General features: G+C 41.1%; 1 protein-coding gene across 1 annotated transcript in view; it reads left to right on the top strand.

The window, feature by feature from the left end:
• LOC102851278 (aldehyde oxidase-like) overlaps positions 1–1,772 on the top strand; it is an 86,846-nt gene extending 85,074 nt beyond the window's left edge. The window contains exon 35 of the mRNA XM_006889076.1: positions 1,722–1,772. Within this exon, the coding sequence (XP_006889138.1) occupies positions 1,722–1,772 (51 nt within the window). The remainder of the gene's footprint in view (positions 1–1,721) is intronic.
• The last annotated feature ends 16,343 nt before the right edge of the window (positions 1,773–18,115 follow it).

An 18,115-nucleotide genomic window follows, 5' to 3' on the forward strand; every position in this document is an offset into this window, starting at 1 on the left:
GAAAGGGGGATAGAAAGGAAAAAGGATAGAGAGGCAGGAGTATAGAAGTAGGAGGATAGAGAGGCAGGAGGATAGAGTGGCCGAGGATAGAGGCAGATAAAAGAGAGGCCGGAGGATAGAGAGGCAAGAGGATATAGAGGTCCAAGGATAGAAAGGCTGGAGGATAGACAGGCATGGGGATAGAGAGGCAGGAACATAGAGGAGAAGGAGGATAGAGGCAAGACAATATAGAGGACAAAGGATAGAGAGACATTAGGATGGAGAGGCCTGGCCGATGGAAAGACTGGTCGATGGAGAGGCCTCATATTAGTTTATCATATCTGGGGTTAGCTCATGTGGTTTCACAGGGAAAGTAGATTCTAAATGCTTAAAAGTATATTCACATGGATATTATTTAAATCTACTGGGTGTGTGAGAATTTCAGTTTGTTCCCAGAAGGTTTGGGGTCAGCCGTCCTAGCCGGCTGCAAAGAACATGGCATGGGACCATTTTAGACTAATGTGAATGTCATCGCTAACCCATTCATATGACAACCCCTAACAACAAGAATCCGTTAACTGCAGTCTTCAATATGGATTGAAGCTCAATATCAAGAAAAAAGAGTTTCTCACCACTGGGCCAATTGGCAGCATCATGATAAATAGTGAAGAGATTAGATTGTGAACAGTTCAGTTTACTTAGCTCCACAATCAACACTCTTGATCCAGGAAATCAGAAGATGAATTACATTGGGAAAATTGGCTGTCAGGGACCTCTTCAGAGTACTGAAGACCAACGATGTCAGTCTGGAGACTAAGGTATGCCTGATCTGTGCCATGGTCTTCGCAAGTACTTGCTATACATCAAAGAGATGGACTGTGAATAAGGATGATTGAAGAATTGATGCCTTTGAGCTGTGGTGCTGGAGAATAGTATTGAATATACCATGGACTGCTAAGAGAACAAATAGGTCCATCCTAGACAGAGTGAAACCAGACTGCTTTTTGGAAGCAAGGATTTTGAAGCTCCATCTGACATACATTGGACATGTTGCAAGAGGGGGACCAGTGCTTGGAGAGGAACATGCTTGGGAGGGTGGAGGGACAGAATAAGAGAGGAAGAGCTTGGATGAGATGGATTGACTCAGTAACTGGGTTATAGGGATAGGTGTGTCAGAGACATTGAAGAGTTCAGAGTTGTTGTACATAGGGTCGCTATGAGTTGCAAGCAACTCAACAGCACATAAAAACACGAGAATTCCTGCAGAACAACACTCCTACCCAGCAAACATCTCAACTTGCCTTGGTGATTTTTAGAGATGGGATTTTCAGTTTATCAGGGAAAGTAATTTTGTTCACAGAGATGCCTCTGACGCTGTGTTATTCCTTCTACTCAAGGGGACGGCCCATCTACAGCTCCTTCCATACTAGCTCTTTGCAGTACCCTCTACATTTCCTCTAAGTCCTCACTCTGGTAATCGCCTCTTCCTCTCTGGAGAAACACATAGGTTGCTCCATTTTTCATTCATCTCTCTTCAAGTGTAAGAGAGAAACTCTTGGAGTGCCCTGCTCTTCCTCCTTCCCTGGATTCTTCCCCACGCCATATGCTGTCATTCCCAAACCTCTCATTGTCATGAACACCCCGTAGGCAACTTGGAGTTTATTTTATATACTACTGTGTTTCACTCAAGTCATACACATGTTTCAAGTAGCAAACATCCTTTATTTGTTCTTTCATTCTAGATCCCAAGAGATGAACCTGGATCTTATGTTCCTTGGAATATACGTGTGTGAATCAAATATAATCTTCTGGAGAAAATGAAATGACTCTTCCAACATATCACTCTATCCAGTATCTATGATTTAATTTGCCGTGTCTGATAGACAGATGTTCACAACCCAGTTGTAATTGCTTTGTGATAGTCTATCTAGATTTTCAAATTTGAAATGTTCCATTTATATTTTGATAGATAGACTTCAGCAACTTAGAAATAGTTTTAAAAATTGTATAAATACTGATTTCCTCTATAAAGATATTATCTGTTATTCTGTCTCTCTGATCTGTCCAGTTGAATGGAATAAAAGATGATGATTTGCAAGTGATTCGTATTTGGCATGTATCTACCAATAGAAATTATACTGCCTACTTAAAGGCAATTTTCTATTTTTTTTCTTCCATATGCTGTCACCTTCCTTCTTATGTCAGAATGTATTCAGACATCGTTCATGTGTCATGTGTCAAACCACTAACCCAACTGTCCATGGTTCAAATCCATGAGCTGCTCCATGATTTCAAAGATGGACAATCTCCTCCTCGAAAGATGTACAGCCTTGGAAACTCAATGCAGGGTTGTTATGAGTTGGACTTAACTCAGTGATAGTGAGAAAAAGTTCAGCCAGAAGATTTCTTGAATGCGGAGATAACAAAGCTTCATCTCACATACTTTGGGCATATTGTTAGGAAAGGCTATTCCTTGGAAAAGGCACATCATACTTGGAAAAGTGGAGAGTAACCAGTTGGATTCACACAGTGACTGCACCAAGGGCCTCAAGTATGTTAGAGATGATGAGGATAGAACAAGAGCCAGACCTGTTGTTCATCAGGTTGCTATGATTTGTACTTGATGACACAACAGCAGTGATAGTGGATACTGCAAAAGAAGGAGTCTTGGTAGCATAATGAGTAAAGTTCTAAGCTGCTAACTAAACAATCAATATTTAAAACAAAATATGTATGTATGATTAGTTGAATGGAAAACCAATTTGCTTGGTAGTTTTACTCAGATCCCAATAAAGAGCAAATAAACTGAAAAAAATTATTGTTGTTGTTGTTATGTATTTGATATATTGTTATGAGCTGGAACTGACCCGTAGCTGACCTTCCAGCAGGTTTTCAGAGGCAGTTAATCGGACAGGAAGAGATTGCCCATCTTTCTCGCACAGAGCAACTGTTGGATTCGAAGCGTGTATTTTTGTGTTGACGGTGCAGTTGGCTTTGACTTGCTGCAACCTTGTGTACAACAGAAGGAAGCACTGCATGATCCGCGGCCACCCTCATGTCCTCTGCTGTGCTTAAGCCCACAACTGCTGTCAACATGTCAATCTTTTTCATTGAGGGTCTTCTCCCTCTCCTTTGTCATGATATGCTTTTCTAGGGACCGGTCCTTCCAGACAATATGCCCAAGTATGTGAGATGAGATCTCTCCATCTTTCTAAGGTGCATGCTCGCTGCCCTTCTTCCAAGATGGTTTTGTTCTTGTTGTTCCTTTGGTGGTCGGAGGTATATTCAATATTCTTTACCAACACTATAACTCAAACACACAGATTCTTCTTCAGAAAGATTATGGCCTCGGAAACCCTGTAGGGAGGGCAGTTGTACTCTGTCCAATAGGGTCATTATGAAACATCCTCAACTCAGTGGCAATGGGGTATGTGGATCAAAGGAGAGCACTGACGGTGTACTGATCATTATCACTCAGCTGCTAACCAGAAGGTTGGCAGTTCAAATCCCAGCTACTCCATAGGATGCAGATGTGACATCTAATCCATAAAGATTTACAGCTTTAGAACCTCTGCGGGGGAGTTCTATTCTGTCCAGTGGGGTCACTATGAGTTGGAATGGCTTCACAGCAGTGGATTTGGTTTGAGTTTTATATATATCTAAATAAGTAAAGAGCTCTTCAACTTGACAGGAAAAAGACAATCTAATATTAAAACTGAGTGAGTTAGTTGATTAGATATGTCTCTAATGAAGATCCATAAATAGCCAAAAAACACATGGAAGTATGTCCAACCTCATCTCTAACTCACTGCTGCCAAGCTGGAACTGACTCACATCTGACCCTCCAACACGTTTCCAAAGCTGTAAACCATGTAGGAAGAGATTGCCCATTTTCATTCTGTAGAACCACTGGTGGATTTGAACCCCTAGAGACACTTAGCCTTTGGCTTAGCATTCCAACTTCCTAAGGACCAAGCCATCAGAGCTTGTCCACTTGTTATGAGAAAAATGCAAATAAAAACTTAAGTGAGTTGCTATTTACATCCACTAGTATATCTATAATAAGAAAGAATGAAGAGTGATGGCAAAGATTGGAGAAACTGGAACCCTCATACATTGCTAATGTTAATGGAAGATGGTGCAATTGCTGTGAGATACTCTGGTATAGTTCTTCCAAAAGTTAACCAGAAAGTAACCACTGTCATTGTTGTTGGTATGTGCCATTGGGTCACTTATGACTCATAGTAACACTACATACAACAGCTCTGAACCCAGCTGTATCCTGAGCCAACCTTATTGTCTCTGACCCCATTACCCAGTCACTGAGTCAATCGATCTCATCCAGGGTCTTCCTCTCCTATGCTTTCCCTCCACCTTCCCAAGCATGATATCACTCTCCAAAGACTATTCCCTCCCTGAAACATGCCCAAAGTATGTCAGATAGAACTTTAAAATCCTGGCTTCCAAGGAACAGCCTGGTTTCACCCCCTCTAACACAAACTGTTTGTTATCCTAGCAGTCCATGGTATATATTCAGTACTCTTCTCTAGCCCACAACTCAAAGGCATCAATTCTCCTTCATCCCTAGTCATTATCCAGCTTTCTGATGCATAGTTAGTAATTGTGAAGATGATGGCTTGGATCAGGTGCACCTTAGTCTTTAGACAGACATCATTTGTCTTCAGTACTCTAGATAGGTCCCTGATAGCAGATTTCCCCAGTGCAATTCATCTCCTGATTTCCTGGCTGCTGGTACCAAGATTGTGGAGCCAAGCAAACTGAAACTGTTAACAATTTCAATCTCTTCACCATCTATTATGATGCTGCCAACTGGCTCAATGGTAACAATCTTTGTTTTCTTGATGCTGAGCTTCAGTCTATATTGAGGACTATAGAGCTCCTATTCGTTGGGAACCACTTTGAGTCAGATTGTTCAAGGAATAGAATGACAGCAGAAGAATTGATGCCTTTGAGCTATGGTGTCAGTAAAAAGTACTAAATATTCTATGGACAGCCAAAAGAAGAAATAGATATGTCTTGGAAAGGGTACAACCAGAGTGCTCCTTGGAAGCAAAGACAGTGAAGCTTCATCTCTTACTTTGGACATATTGCTAGAACAGGCCATTCCTTAGAAAGTGATACCATGCTGAGAAAGGCCAGTGAAAGAAAGGAAAATCCCTATTAAGACAGAATGACACAGTGACTGCAGCAATGGGCTGAGGCATATCACAGATGATGAGGATGACACAGGATAGGACACAATTTTTTCCATGTTTTTTTAAATTTGTTGTTAATTTTATTATTATTATTAATTTCAATGAAATTTACAGAGACTTTGGATTTTCATTCATTCATTGTTGCACTTTTCTCCCTGTCCTCCCCTCCCCCCCATTCACGCTTCTTTTTGAAAATTAAAGGAAAATTCTTTCGTTGTTTTACAAACCCTCCCCCAGGTCCATGCCACTATGCAGCCTTTGTTCTGGACTCCTGTCATGTCATGACAATAATACCTAATCACATATCCCTTTTAAACAGTTTTCTCTCTCATCTGTTTCAATATAGTATACATTATTTATTCCATCTTTCTCAGTCTCCCCCCAACCCAGATGTCAGTCCTGTTTTACAACAGTGGCACTATGCAGTATTTGTCCTTTGTGACTGAGATATTTCACTCAGCATAATGAGAATAGGACACAATTTAAATCTGTTGTTCATAGGTAACTATGAGTCATATTCAACTCAAAGGCACCTAACAGATGAAGAGTTAAGGTTTAGGAGCATTTAGGATATGGTTCTCTGGTCAGGACATCCTCTTCTGGAAGGTGCAAAATAGTATACTTCTTCCATCCTCATGTCTTGGCTTGGGCTTGGGCCCTGCTTGGGCTAACATCAAAGAACTCTTTTAGTTCTGCCAATTATGTGCCAAGAGTCACCTCTATTGTGCCAGTAAGTGCTCTAAGGTATCCATCCACCCCAGAAGTGGCACTTTCTTGCTCTGGGGACTATGAGCCCAAAACTCTGTCTCATACTAACTAGTCTTTGGTTCCTGTCACCTCTGTTGCAGTGCTCTCATAACACTTTTGGGAGCTGGGATCTCTTTTCTCTGATGTTACAGCTGTTTCTGTTTCTCAGATCCCAAGCATGTGCAGTACCTTCCAGCTCTCATTTTTTGTTATAGCAAGCTCTCTGTTTTCCTCTTTTGCTATGGCTCATTGTAAACCTAGAAGGATGGTGAAGCTGGCCAATCCTCATGTTAGTGGTTTACAGATCGTATTTGCGTGGTGCAACCCACAAGGTTGCCATGTACTTTATTTACATCATTAATGAGCTATTCAATCCCCTTGTTGGCCCCAAACCACTCACATTTACAAAGTCTTTTCAGACACTGGGGTCATTTTTTAGGACACTTCTCCTTTAATGGTTGGCTTTCTTATTTTAGAGCAGCTGTGACCTGGAAGTTGAGGCTTTTTTTGATCCCACAGCCCCTTTGGGTCCTCAGAACTGTGGTCCCATCAAGCCCACAGCCCCCTCAGGCCTTGTGTAAAGCACCACTATTAAAGCTCCAGCAGAGACTTTTCTTTGACTTTAATTTCCATACCTGGGATATTACCCCATAGTGCCAGCTATGAGTCATAGCTGGAATGCTTCAGCATCCACCCAGGAGCACATCCTGCCACATCAACCCAAGCTTTAAATAGATCCAGTAACTTCGTATTTGTATGCCTGATTTAATATTAGAACTACAACAGTAATCTCTCAGTTTGTTGCCTTGGGGGAATTTATTGTTCTAATTAGTACAGCATATGTCTGTCAGTTTGCTGTGCCAAGGTAACTTGTGGGTAGCTGTGATGTTGAAACCATCACCACCAGTGTTTCAGATGCCACAAAGGTCACCAATGGTAGATAGGTTTTAGTAGACTTCTTAGATTGACAGACTAGGAAGCAGGATTTGCCGTGTATTTCTGAAATAGTAGGCCTCTAAAATCCCTATGAATAATAGATAAACACGAATAGTTCTAGAGAGAGCTCATATTAGAAAACAAAATAAGGAGACACAGCTATAAACACCCTTTAATAGCTGGAACATGGCATGTACAAAGTATGAATGTTGGGAAACTAGAAGTTGTGAAAAATTTAAAAAGAATGCATAAACACTAGGAATTAATCAGATGAGATTGATTCGTTTTGGTCACTGACTCAGACACATTGTGCACTATGCTGGGAATGAAAAACAGAAGAAGAATGGCATTGCATTCATAGTTAAAAAGACCATTTCAAATTCTATTCTGAAGTACAATGTTGTGAGAAATAGGTTATTATGCACATGTGTACTAGGAAAACCTGTTACTACAACTAGTATTTAAATATACGCTCTCACAGCTAAAGCCAACAAGAGGAAACAGAAGATTTATAACAGCTCTTACAGTCCAAAATTGACCAAACACACAATCAAATGCATTAATGATAACTAATGGTTGGAATTAGAAAGTTGGAAACAATGAAGAAGGAAAGTTGGGAAGTACAGACTTGGTGATAGAAATGAGGCTGAAAATAGAAGAATCAAATTTTTTATGTTCGAGGATTTATTCATTACAAAGGTAGTTTTTTAAAAGCACAAACAGTGACTTTACACATGGACCTCACCTGATGGATGAACTGTACAGGCAAAGACTTAGACTATTTTTTTACATAGTATTCCCAATATCTTTCACAAGTTCGACAAATCTGTCTTATTGAGCAAAGATGAAGTACAAAAATTGTCCTTGCAGTGTTTTTGATGTTGCTGCCCTTGTTAGGTTTCAACAAAGTGGCTCCCACTCATCGCGACCCTGTACTCTTATCACAGTTCTCGCTGCATTTCAGCCACAGTCACTGTGTCAGTCTGTCTTGTTGTGAGTCTTCTTTTTCACGGACCTTTATAATAGTGAAAATGAGAAGAATAAAGAAAAAGAAAAAAAAACAACCTTAAACATAAATCAGCAGAAGACTGTTTAATAAATCAGATCAAAATTTTAAAAGTATACTTAAAGTTTATCAAGGGTGTAATAAATGCCAGGCACTGTTCTAAACACTTCATGTGTATCAGTGATTTAAACTTTACAACAACCCCAAGGGAAATACTGTTATTTTTTCCATCTCAGAGGTGAGGCAATTGAGACAGAAAGCCTGAGGAAATGCCAGATTTTGAAACAGTAAGTTATAGGTGACTCGACAGCACAAAACAATAAGAATAGGATGGTTTCACTTTTTAGAAACTAACAAAAAACTCAAGTATTACATGTTATTGTTATGTGCTGTTGAATCGCCTGCTACTCATAGCGACTATGTTCAACAGCCCTAAGCCCTGCTCTGTCCTGTGCCAATCTCACCATCTCTGACAAACCTACCCCCATTATCCCAGTCACTGAATCAGTCCACCTCATAGAGGGTTTTCCTCTCCTGCGCTGTCCCTCCAACCTCCCAAGCATGATGGCCTTCTCCAAGGAGTGGTCCCTCCTTGCAACATGTCCAAAGTATGTCACTTGAAGCTTTAGAATCCTTGGTTCCAAGAAGCAGCCTGGTTTAACCCTCTCCAGGATGAACCTGTTTGTTTTCTTATCAGTCCATGGTATATTCAATACTCTTCTCCAAAACCACAGCTCAAAGGCATCAATTCTCCTTCTATCCTCCCTAGTCATTGTCCAACTCTCTGACACATAGCAAGTGATTGCAAAGACTATGGCCTGTATCAGGCACACCTTAGTTTCCAGAGTGATACCATTGCTCTTCAGTACTTAGGAGAGATCCCTAACAGCAGACTTTCCCATCACAATATGTCTTTTAATTTCCTGGCTGCTGGTGCCAAGAGTGTTGACAGTGGGGCCAAGCAATTCCCTTCTGAAATTCCTATTCTGTGTCTTCTGCGTGTGCTCAGTGGTTTCCGGCGCCACAAGTATTACATGTAAATTAATAAGTACGTGGGAAAATTCATTGTGGTGACATTGAAATCTCACCATTTAATGCTGGAAAAAATGAAGGAGGCGGAATTTTGTTTTTTGGGTTTTTGGTGGCTTTTTTTAAAAAAGAAGCATCAACTTTGTCATTGAAAAATAAATGAATAAACAAGTGCATCTGGCACCTGGGAATGCCTGTGAATGCAGTGCATTTGCTGGATTCAGCTCCGTTTCACTGACTAGAGCAGGCTCTCATTGGAAAAAGAAATATTTTTCCAATGGGTGGCCTCCAAGGCAAGGAGCAATATACATCATGTAAAACCAAAACTAATCTGGAAGTTCCAAACTGGTTAAAAGCGAAGAGGAAATTGAGGGTAGTGGACAAAGGTGGGGAAATAAAAGTTGGGAACACAGGCAGGATTTGATTGGAGGAACACACCCAGAAAACAGACACACATCTCCTCTTAGAGCCCTCCATCAGAGAGCGCTCTCAGCAAAATCTCAGTGGATGCAGTGTCAAGGGTGAAGTACATTCTTGCTTTCTGTACAACCTCACAACATTCAGCCAGTTGTTCTGGTGTAATGTCTCAGTCTAAGGAGTCCGATGAACTTGTTTTCTTTTTTGAACAGAAGAAAGTAAGCTTTCAATGTTGCTATTACTAAATTCACATGGAGAATGAAACTATGGTATAAGCAATCTTTTATATAAGCAATCTTTTCATATTTGTCAACAAGGTTCAATGACTGATGTGTGAGTTGCTGATTTGCCTAAAAGAAACCCTCTGTCAATATAACATATGTAGTTCTCTGAAGTGGGAGAAATAATATTTAGAAAGAGAGGATTAGGAAAAGAGGATGTCTACTTGTAAAACTAGATATAAAAAAATCCTTGATTACGTTGAGGCATTTAGCTGTACTTATATTCATCTAAGATTTAGACATCGATTCTCTTCTCTTTATTAGGACCGTCTGCACCTCTTACTCTCCATTCTTCCCCACCTCTGTCTCCTTGAAACTTTATACCACCACTGCCGTTTAAAGTGAGCTGTGCTGCAAATACAAGGGCTGTTGAGTCTCCATTGGTTCAAATCTACCAGTGTGACTCCTCGGAGGAAAATGAAGTCTCTCCTATTGTCATTTCCACAGTGGAGGGTCAGAATGAGTTGAAAGCAACTCACTGGCAGTGAGTTTGAAGGGCTTTTTGTTCTTGTTTTATGACTACCACATGTGTACAAATTAAGAGCAAATAATTAGAAAACTTTTGATCAACAAGAATAAAAGAGAAACAGCAAAGTCAGGATAAATCCCATAATTAGTTGACATTTTCTCCTTTAGATTGTGACTCTTGAGTCTCTTTTTAAAAATGAACCAGATATATTTCCGTTCTCACTTTTTGTTTTGAGCTCTTCAAATTCACTTAAGACAATATCCACAAGTGGAATGTTCTCTTTGCTTTTATTACTGTTCTTGACACTCTGCCTGTAGTGCAACCCAATATTCTCGTTTTCAGCACCGTTGGCAAAGGCGAATAAGTCAAAGTTGAAACAGAATAATAACAGTATGTGCTGCACCCACCACGGAAGCCATAAAAAAAAAAAAAGGGAAGTTCAGGACTGTTACGTAATGTCCCAGGCCAGCTAGCAGCAGAGGCACCTTTTCCTTCTGCTTCCTCACAAAGTTCATGTTCATTCCTTTGCATTGCGTTCCTTCTCTTAAGAAGTTAACAGATCTCCCAGGCTTCCTTAACTAAAAAGCGGTGATGGTGAGTGGTGACTATGGGTGAGCCAGGATGCTATTTGTCTACTGCTGCCAAGGTTACGTTTACGTAACTTTTCAAAAGTGAACAAAGAACAAAGAAGAAGTTTTGCAGATGGTGATGAGAATTAAAGCCCTTAGATTCAATTCCCCTCTCCTTTCCTTCAATTATGTGAACTCAAGAATATAAAGCATTTCTAATGAGTCAGTGTTTCATAACCTTTTATTATTTTCCCCAAAGTCTTGCGTTGGATTACAAATTCTTCTTTGCTATCCTCTGAAACAAAGCCAAGCATTTGTCCCGCTGCAGTCAAGCCAAATGCAATAGTGTTATATAATTTTATGATTGCCAAGAGTGATGTTTGATCAAATCAGGCCAAAAAGATCCAACATCTTCCAAGAGATTCTTCCTGCTCAGAAAGAGTGGGCCACATGGGAAGTTGCTTCAATCCATCTAATCATTTCCTCTACACGGGTCGTTGAGAAGAATCCAGACTCAGAAGTAAATTTATTATTCTACCTGAGGAAAAAACAAACCCTTTTGTTTGTTTGAGAAAGCAAAACAAACAAGCAACTTTGGAAACTGATATCCCCCCTTTCATTTATAGAACTTTCTAGCAAGCTTCATTGCACACATTTAGATTATGTATAAATAGGAAAGGAGTAAAGTATGGCTTGCCTGGCAAATGAAATTGATATCTAGCAATGGGTCTCATACCTAACCTTGTTTAAAATGTGGAGTTTTCCATATTTTGGAAGCCCTGCTCCTGAAGACCCGGATTCACCCGTGGTCAGTATCACACGTAGCTGAGGTTCCTGCTTTGGGCTCCAGCATCAGTTACTCAGGCAGCCTGGAGCCTGTCGTCATTCCCTGCTCAGCCTCTCCAATGAGCTGACCAGGGGAAGCCCTGGAGGCCCAGGATCAGTCTCAGTTGATGGAAAATGAACCCTGAGTTGGGCTGACCAGTCTGCCTCCTGGAGAGTGTTTAATTCCCAAATGTCAAACACAAGGGGAAAGACAGGCACTTTGGTTAGCCCATGGACTTACCCAGTTGCCATCTAATCACTCTTGACTTGTGGCAAATCCATCTGCTCTACAGTAGAACTGTGCTCTGTAGATTGGGGGTTTTTTGATCTCATTTATTCTTTCCCCTGGCTTCTCCCATCTTCTGTATTGTTTTTCCCTTCACTATTATTAGAATGTGTCTTAGAGGTAAGAAACTGTGCTGTAATCCCAAAGGCATGTGGTTCGAATCCACCATCTGCACCATGAGAGAAGGATGGGCAATCTCCTCCCATGCAACTAACTTCCTCTGAAAACCCGCCAGAAGGTCAGCTATGGGTCGATTCCAACTCAGTACACCACCACCACAACAACACTATTTATTTAGCAATTTGCACTCCTGCCTCTCTCCCATTCTTAATAAGCATTGAAGGATTTTCCCCCCATATGTAAACTCTTTTTGTGTGTGTTTTTGTTTTAATAATGGTCTCACACAATATTTGCCCCTTTGTAATTGACCTATTTCACTCAGCAAAACGTCCTCCAAATTAATCCACGTTATGGAATGTTCCACTGATTTGTCCTTATTCTTTATTGTTGCTTAATAAGTAAGGTATGTACCACACTTTGTTTATTCATCCACCAATGATGGGCACTTCGGTCATTTCTCTGTCTTGCTATTGTGAAGAAAGTTATAAGGAACATGGGAGTACATGTACATATGTGTACTATATATGCCGTGGGTCTTATGTTTTAGGGCATATATTTAGGAGGAGGACAGCTAAATCATATGGTATTTCTATTTCTAGATTTTTAAGGAAGTAGCTATTTTCCAAAGTGGTTGTATCCTTTTATGTTCCTATCAGCAGTGCACTAGAGGTCTTTTGATGAGTAGAATTACTTTTTAGGAGGTCTGGCTCATGTAGTTCATCTATATTACTTTTTAAGGAAAGGAGTTTCTAGGAATTGGTATCGTGGAGGCTCAAATTTTTATTCCATTTTTCTGGTCTTGATGATTCTCTGTCTTTTGGACATATCCCTTTTCCTTGACTTTATATGAATTAAAAAAGAGATAGCTCTGAATTGAAGCAAAAGTTGGAACAATCAAGACGCCCTAAGGGGGGGTCTTCACTCTTGATTCCCAGTGACTTGACATTGATGGCTTCCTTCCTTTGGCAAACAGCTGTCGCTCATTAAAACACATTGTGCCAGGTCAGTTCTGACCCACAGTGTTTCTCCAGCCAGTTTCCAACGCTATAAATCTTTGCAGGAGGAGACTGCCCATCTTTCTCCTTCAGAACAACTGATGGATTCAAGCTATGGAGATTTCTCTTAGCCATGCAACATGCAACACACATGTTAAGGGATCATTTCTTGTGAGATGACATATTTTAACTTATTTAAACTTGGAGACCAATTGCTTGTAGGCAGATTTTGTTTCTTGGGGATTCTGTGACAAAAATACCACAAAAATGGGTGACATTTTAAAATAGAGATTGTTTTCTCTCCACAGTTCTAGGGGTTGGAAGTCCAAATGAAGGTTATAGGTTATGTCCTTCCTGCGGAGGGCGCTGAGAAGGGAACTAACAGGGCTCTCTCCTTGTTGCCCGTGGCTACAGTGATCCTTGGAGGTCCTAGTGTTCCTTTCCCATTTGCAGTTACTTCTGCTTCAGTTATCACTTGGCACCTGTCTATGCCCTGCTTGTGTGACTCTCTGAGTCTGCCCTTCTCTTTAAAACACACCATTCAGAAGAAATTAGATTAGGGCCCACGCAATTCAGCCATACCATCTGCAAAGAAAACCTTTATTCACTGAAGGTCATAGTCACCAAAGCAGAGGTTGAGGTAGCGCTTGTTATTGGTAGGTGCTGTCAAGTAGAGCACAACTCACAGTAACCCTACAAACAACAGATCAGAACTCTGCCCAATCATCCATTAGCATCACTAACTCCACCGTGCCCAAGCCCATTGTTGTGGTCACTGGGTCAGTCCGCCTCATTAAGGACCTTCTTCTCTTTCACTGACTCTCTGCTTTTTCCAGCATGATGTCTTTTTCCAGGGACTGGTCCTTCCTGACAACATGCCCTAAGTGTATCAGCAAAGTTTCACCATCCTTGCCCCTAAAATAACCAAATCTATCTTGAAGGAAGATATAGCAGGGTTAGGGGTTCAAGATATCCTTTTTATTTGAGGGGGTGGGGAGGATGCAACACAAACCACAAACCCGTACTGTTTGGGAATCTCAGGGAGCATTGTACCTACTCTGTAAGTTAAGTTACTCTCTCATGGGCAGAAATTTAAAGACGGAAAATGCAAAGTTCAAGTTCCTCCTCTTTCCTTAACTGTGACCCTTCCTGTGTGACTGCCAAGGACCAAGTACAGCTGCGAAGGAGGGGACTGTGGTGCCTGCACAGTGATGATCTCAAGATATGACCTCATCTCTGAAAAGATCCGGTACTTCCCTCCCTGACTAGACCATGTGACTCCCACGTGGGTTCCCAGGAGATTTCACTCCTGTCTCACATTTCATTCAACAAATGAAGTTGAGAGACCTCAGGGTTTTTATGAGCTGAAATGAAAATAAACTTTCTATGTTGACAGGGAATAAAATACACTGAGGCTAGTAACAGTAAATTTACAGTTGTTTTAAAATTGAGTCTTTGTAATTCAACACATTCAAGAGAAAGTTGCCATGCAGATTCTCCACCACAGTCCTCAGATGTGCAGTTGTGTGTAGTATCTTCATTTTGCAGATACACAAAGCTGAGTCTGCAAGGGAATTTGTAAGGTACCCTTGACCCTAGAGTTGGCTGGGTGTTAGAGCAGAGCTTGAGGCCCAGCTCTGTCTGTCAAGCCCAGAGCCTTGCTGTTACTTCACTTCCCTGCAGCAGGTCAAAAGCCTGCTGTGGCTCCACCCTTCTAATAATTCTCCTAAAAATAAGTGAGCAGATTCCAGACCATACTCCAGTACTCTCATTCTTCTCTTGAGAGATGCAATGAGTGCATCCAGCCGTCTAAATATTTGGAGAAATACCCAATGTTGTAATTATTCTTCAAATTATGAACTACTCCTCTCACTGAAAGTGATAGATTGAACCAAGCAGAGTTAGCTGGCCTCACAAGTGTCATGGTTAGCTGCCCTAGATTCATGTCAAGCCACTGTAAAACAGAAGTAAACACTGCCCAGGCCAGTGCCATCCACTGTTGTGACCCATAGGGTCTTCGTCTGCTCATTTTCATAGATAGATCGCCAGGCCTTTCTTCCTAGGCCATCTTTGTCTGAACACTCCCCTGAAACTTTTTCAACATCCTAGCAGCACGACAGCCTCCATTCATAGCTTAATTATTCTGCCTGAAGTACATTAGCCAGGAATCGAACTCATGTCTCCTGGATGGGATGTAAGAGTCCCATGTTCCCAACCACAGAGCTTACACTCTGGTGAAGTTAGTGATTGACTTGCCTTTCAGTTAATCTCATTTAACTTCCTCCTCTACATTCCTGACCTTTGATAATGTCACAGAGAACCTAGAGATCGTTTGAAGCGTGTATCAAGCTAATTATTGAACCAGTCAGCACAACTGACAAACAGAAAAGGGAATGAGTAAATGAAGAACATTACGATTTCTAACAAGTTTTTCAGCACAATATTTGAGAAAGTGAAATGATTTCTTCCTAGGGAGCCACACCTAGATTAAAAATCATTTATGTGGTGGCCATGTGCACTGACCATCTAAACACATTTCAGCTTTTCTCTTTTTTGGAAACCATTCCTTTGACTGTTCCAATTTTCCTCAACTTAAATTGTACAAAACTCTGAAGTCACTTCTCTGTCACCCACTTCCTGGTGCCCATCTGCTCTCTGTATGGGGCTGCTGCCACCACTGTGGAAGGGGTAGAAAGCCCCACAACCAGGGTCCACTGCGTGCATGTGAGAACATGCCTTCAGGACCCAGGACCATTTTCATGATTAGGTGGCTTCCCCAGTGTCCAGGCCAAGGCTTAGCATGGCCTTTTCTAATTTCCTTTTTAGCTTAGTTGGCTTTCCTTATTTTCTAATAAGCTTCTACTTGAAGCATATTCATAAAACTTCCATAAAACTGAGGGAGTGCAGTGAGGAGGGAGTGGCATCCCCTGTGGGTCACTTCAGATCCTCTCTTTGCCTCAGGCAGAGGGTCTCCCTCTCGTCATGGTTTGAGTCATACGCTTAAAGACATTGGAGGGAAAACTCTTGATTTCTGTAAAAATTGAGGAAAGGAAGGATGTATGATGGTCTGTGTTTGATCTGTGTAAATAAATATGCTACTAATTCTAGCTATAGAAAAAACCAATCTAGAGACTTGAATATTTCTTTGGGGGGGGGCTTGAATGTTTTAGTGTGCCATTTGTTGCCCATCACATTTGCTGTTTGTTTTTATCTTCCCCCCCCTCCCCATATGTGTTGAGTATTTCATAAACTAAGTTACAAATTTGTTGGAGACAAGATTTATGCCTTGTTCCAAATTATCTTTCTCCATTGCAAGGAACTGATGTTCCATAAATGTTGTTGAAAGACAATTGAACCAAAGGCCAGAGGAGAAGTATCCTTGATCCCAGCTGTCCATTGGTGGCCCCTTGTACCATTAGTGGGACACAAGCTGGGTATTTTAGTCTTAGAACCAAGTTTGCGTGGGATTTTTAAAAATTTATGTGCTGATGTTTCCTTAGCAAAAATATTCCAACGTAAATGAAACACTAGATATCATCAAAGATCAGAGCAAAAAAAAAAAAAAAAAACCCCTAAGAAGTGGAAAAAGTTGAACTTTGTTCATGGACAGAAGTTCTCACAATAAACCTTCCAATTCTTTTTTTTTTCCCTCCTTCCCATCCTTCCTTGTTTTCCTCTCTCTATATATTTCTTCCCATTGCCCCTTCCCTCTTTCCTTTCTTCATTTTCTTTCCTCTCCATCAAGTCACAAGCAAATTATCCCAATTCCTGTGGTCTTCATTAAATCCTTATTGCATCTCTGAAGTAACACACTGGACTAATTTTAAGAACTTCCTCTCCCAACTATCCCAATGAAATCTCTTTCTGAAAATCATCCTTATCAGCACTTCCAGGTTATATCTTGGCTCTACCTTTAACAGTATCACTTGGAAACCTCACTTTAAATTCTAACAGCTTCCAGCCTCCAAACCCCTAAACTTTCATGCCAGACTACGGAATCCTTTACTTTCAGTAAAGAATTACTAAAGGCCATGGTATCCAGTGTGGGTTCAGCACCCAGGGATGGTGATGAGCATCTACGCTCTGCGAGGAACCGTCCAGAACCTTCCACAAAACAGCTAATGGAAGCATTAGGTGGTAAGTCACTAATCACTTCACCTGAATGAAGGCCATGTCACCTTAGCTCCAGCTTTAGCTTTGTCCTAACAAGAGTAGCAGAGATGCTGGAGAATTCTTCCTCCAAGAGATTAGGGCAAAGGCTGGCTTCCTGACCTTTGTATACGATACCTGTTGAATGGTATTAAGTATCATCCTCTCCTCTTCAGCAAGTGGGGAAACTGAGATAATCAGCCAGAAAAGAATTTTTCATGTGACTATTACATTTTTGGCATCATACCTCTGGATATTCTATGAACTTTTATAAATGACGATAGTTATAGAAAAGCTTCAGGCCTTTTGTTTCATAGGGTCTCTAGGAGTCATACTCGATGGCAATCAACAGCAACAACAACATGTATATTTAATAGCATATCCTATCTCCATTCCTTCTCAACCTGTATACAGAACAGATTATCTGAGAGGCTGGGCTCTATGAGGAGAAGTGTGGGGTCAGGATTGGTGGAAGATCTATTAACCATCTGCGTTATACAGATGACACAACCCTGCTTGCTGAAACTGAGGAGGACCTGAAATGCTTGCTGCAGAGGGTCAAGGACTGAAAATTTCAATATGGATTGAGGCTCAATGTCAAGAAGACAAAGATTCTCACCACTGGACCAACTGGCAGCCTCAGTATAGATGGTAAAGAGATTGAGATTGTTAACTTTAGTCTGCTCAGCTCCACGGTCAACAGTCTTGGCACCAGTAGCCAGAAATTAAAAAATGTATTGTGATGGGAAAGTCTGCTCTTAGGGGCCTCTCCAGGGTACTGAAGAGCAATGGTGTCTCTCTGGAGACTAAGATGCATCTGATACAGGCTATAGTCTTTGCAATCATTTGTTATGCATCAGAGAGTTGGACAATGACTAGGGAGGATAGCAGAAGAATTGAGCTGTGGTGCTGGAGAAGAGTATTGAATGGTATTGAATGGATTGCCAAGAAAACAAACAGGTTTGTCCTGGAGAGGGTTAAACTGGGCTGCTCCTAGGAGGCAAGGATTCTGGGGCTTTGTCTGATATACTTTGGACATGTTGTAAGGAGGGAGAGGTCCTTGGAGAGGGACATCATGCTTGGGAGGGTGG

The sequence above is a fragment of the Elephantulus edwardii genome, unplaced genomic scaffold, assembly GCF_000299155.1.
Source record: "Elephantulus edwardii isolate Elephantulus edwardi_28Jun2011 unplaced genomic scaffold, EleEdw1.0 scaffold00075, whole genome shotgun sequence".
In the NCBI taxonomy this organism is placed as follows: domain Eukaryota; kingdom Metazoa; phylum Chordata; class Mammalia; order Macroscelidea; family Macroscelididae; genus Elephantulus; species Elephantulus edwardii.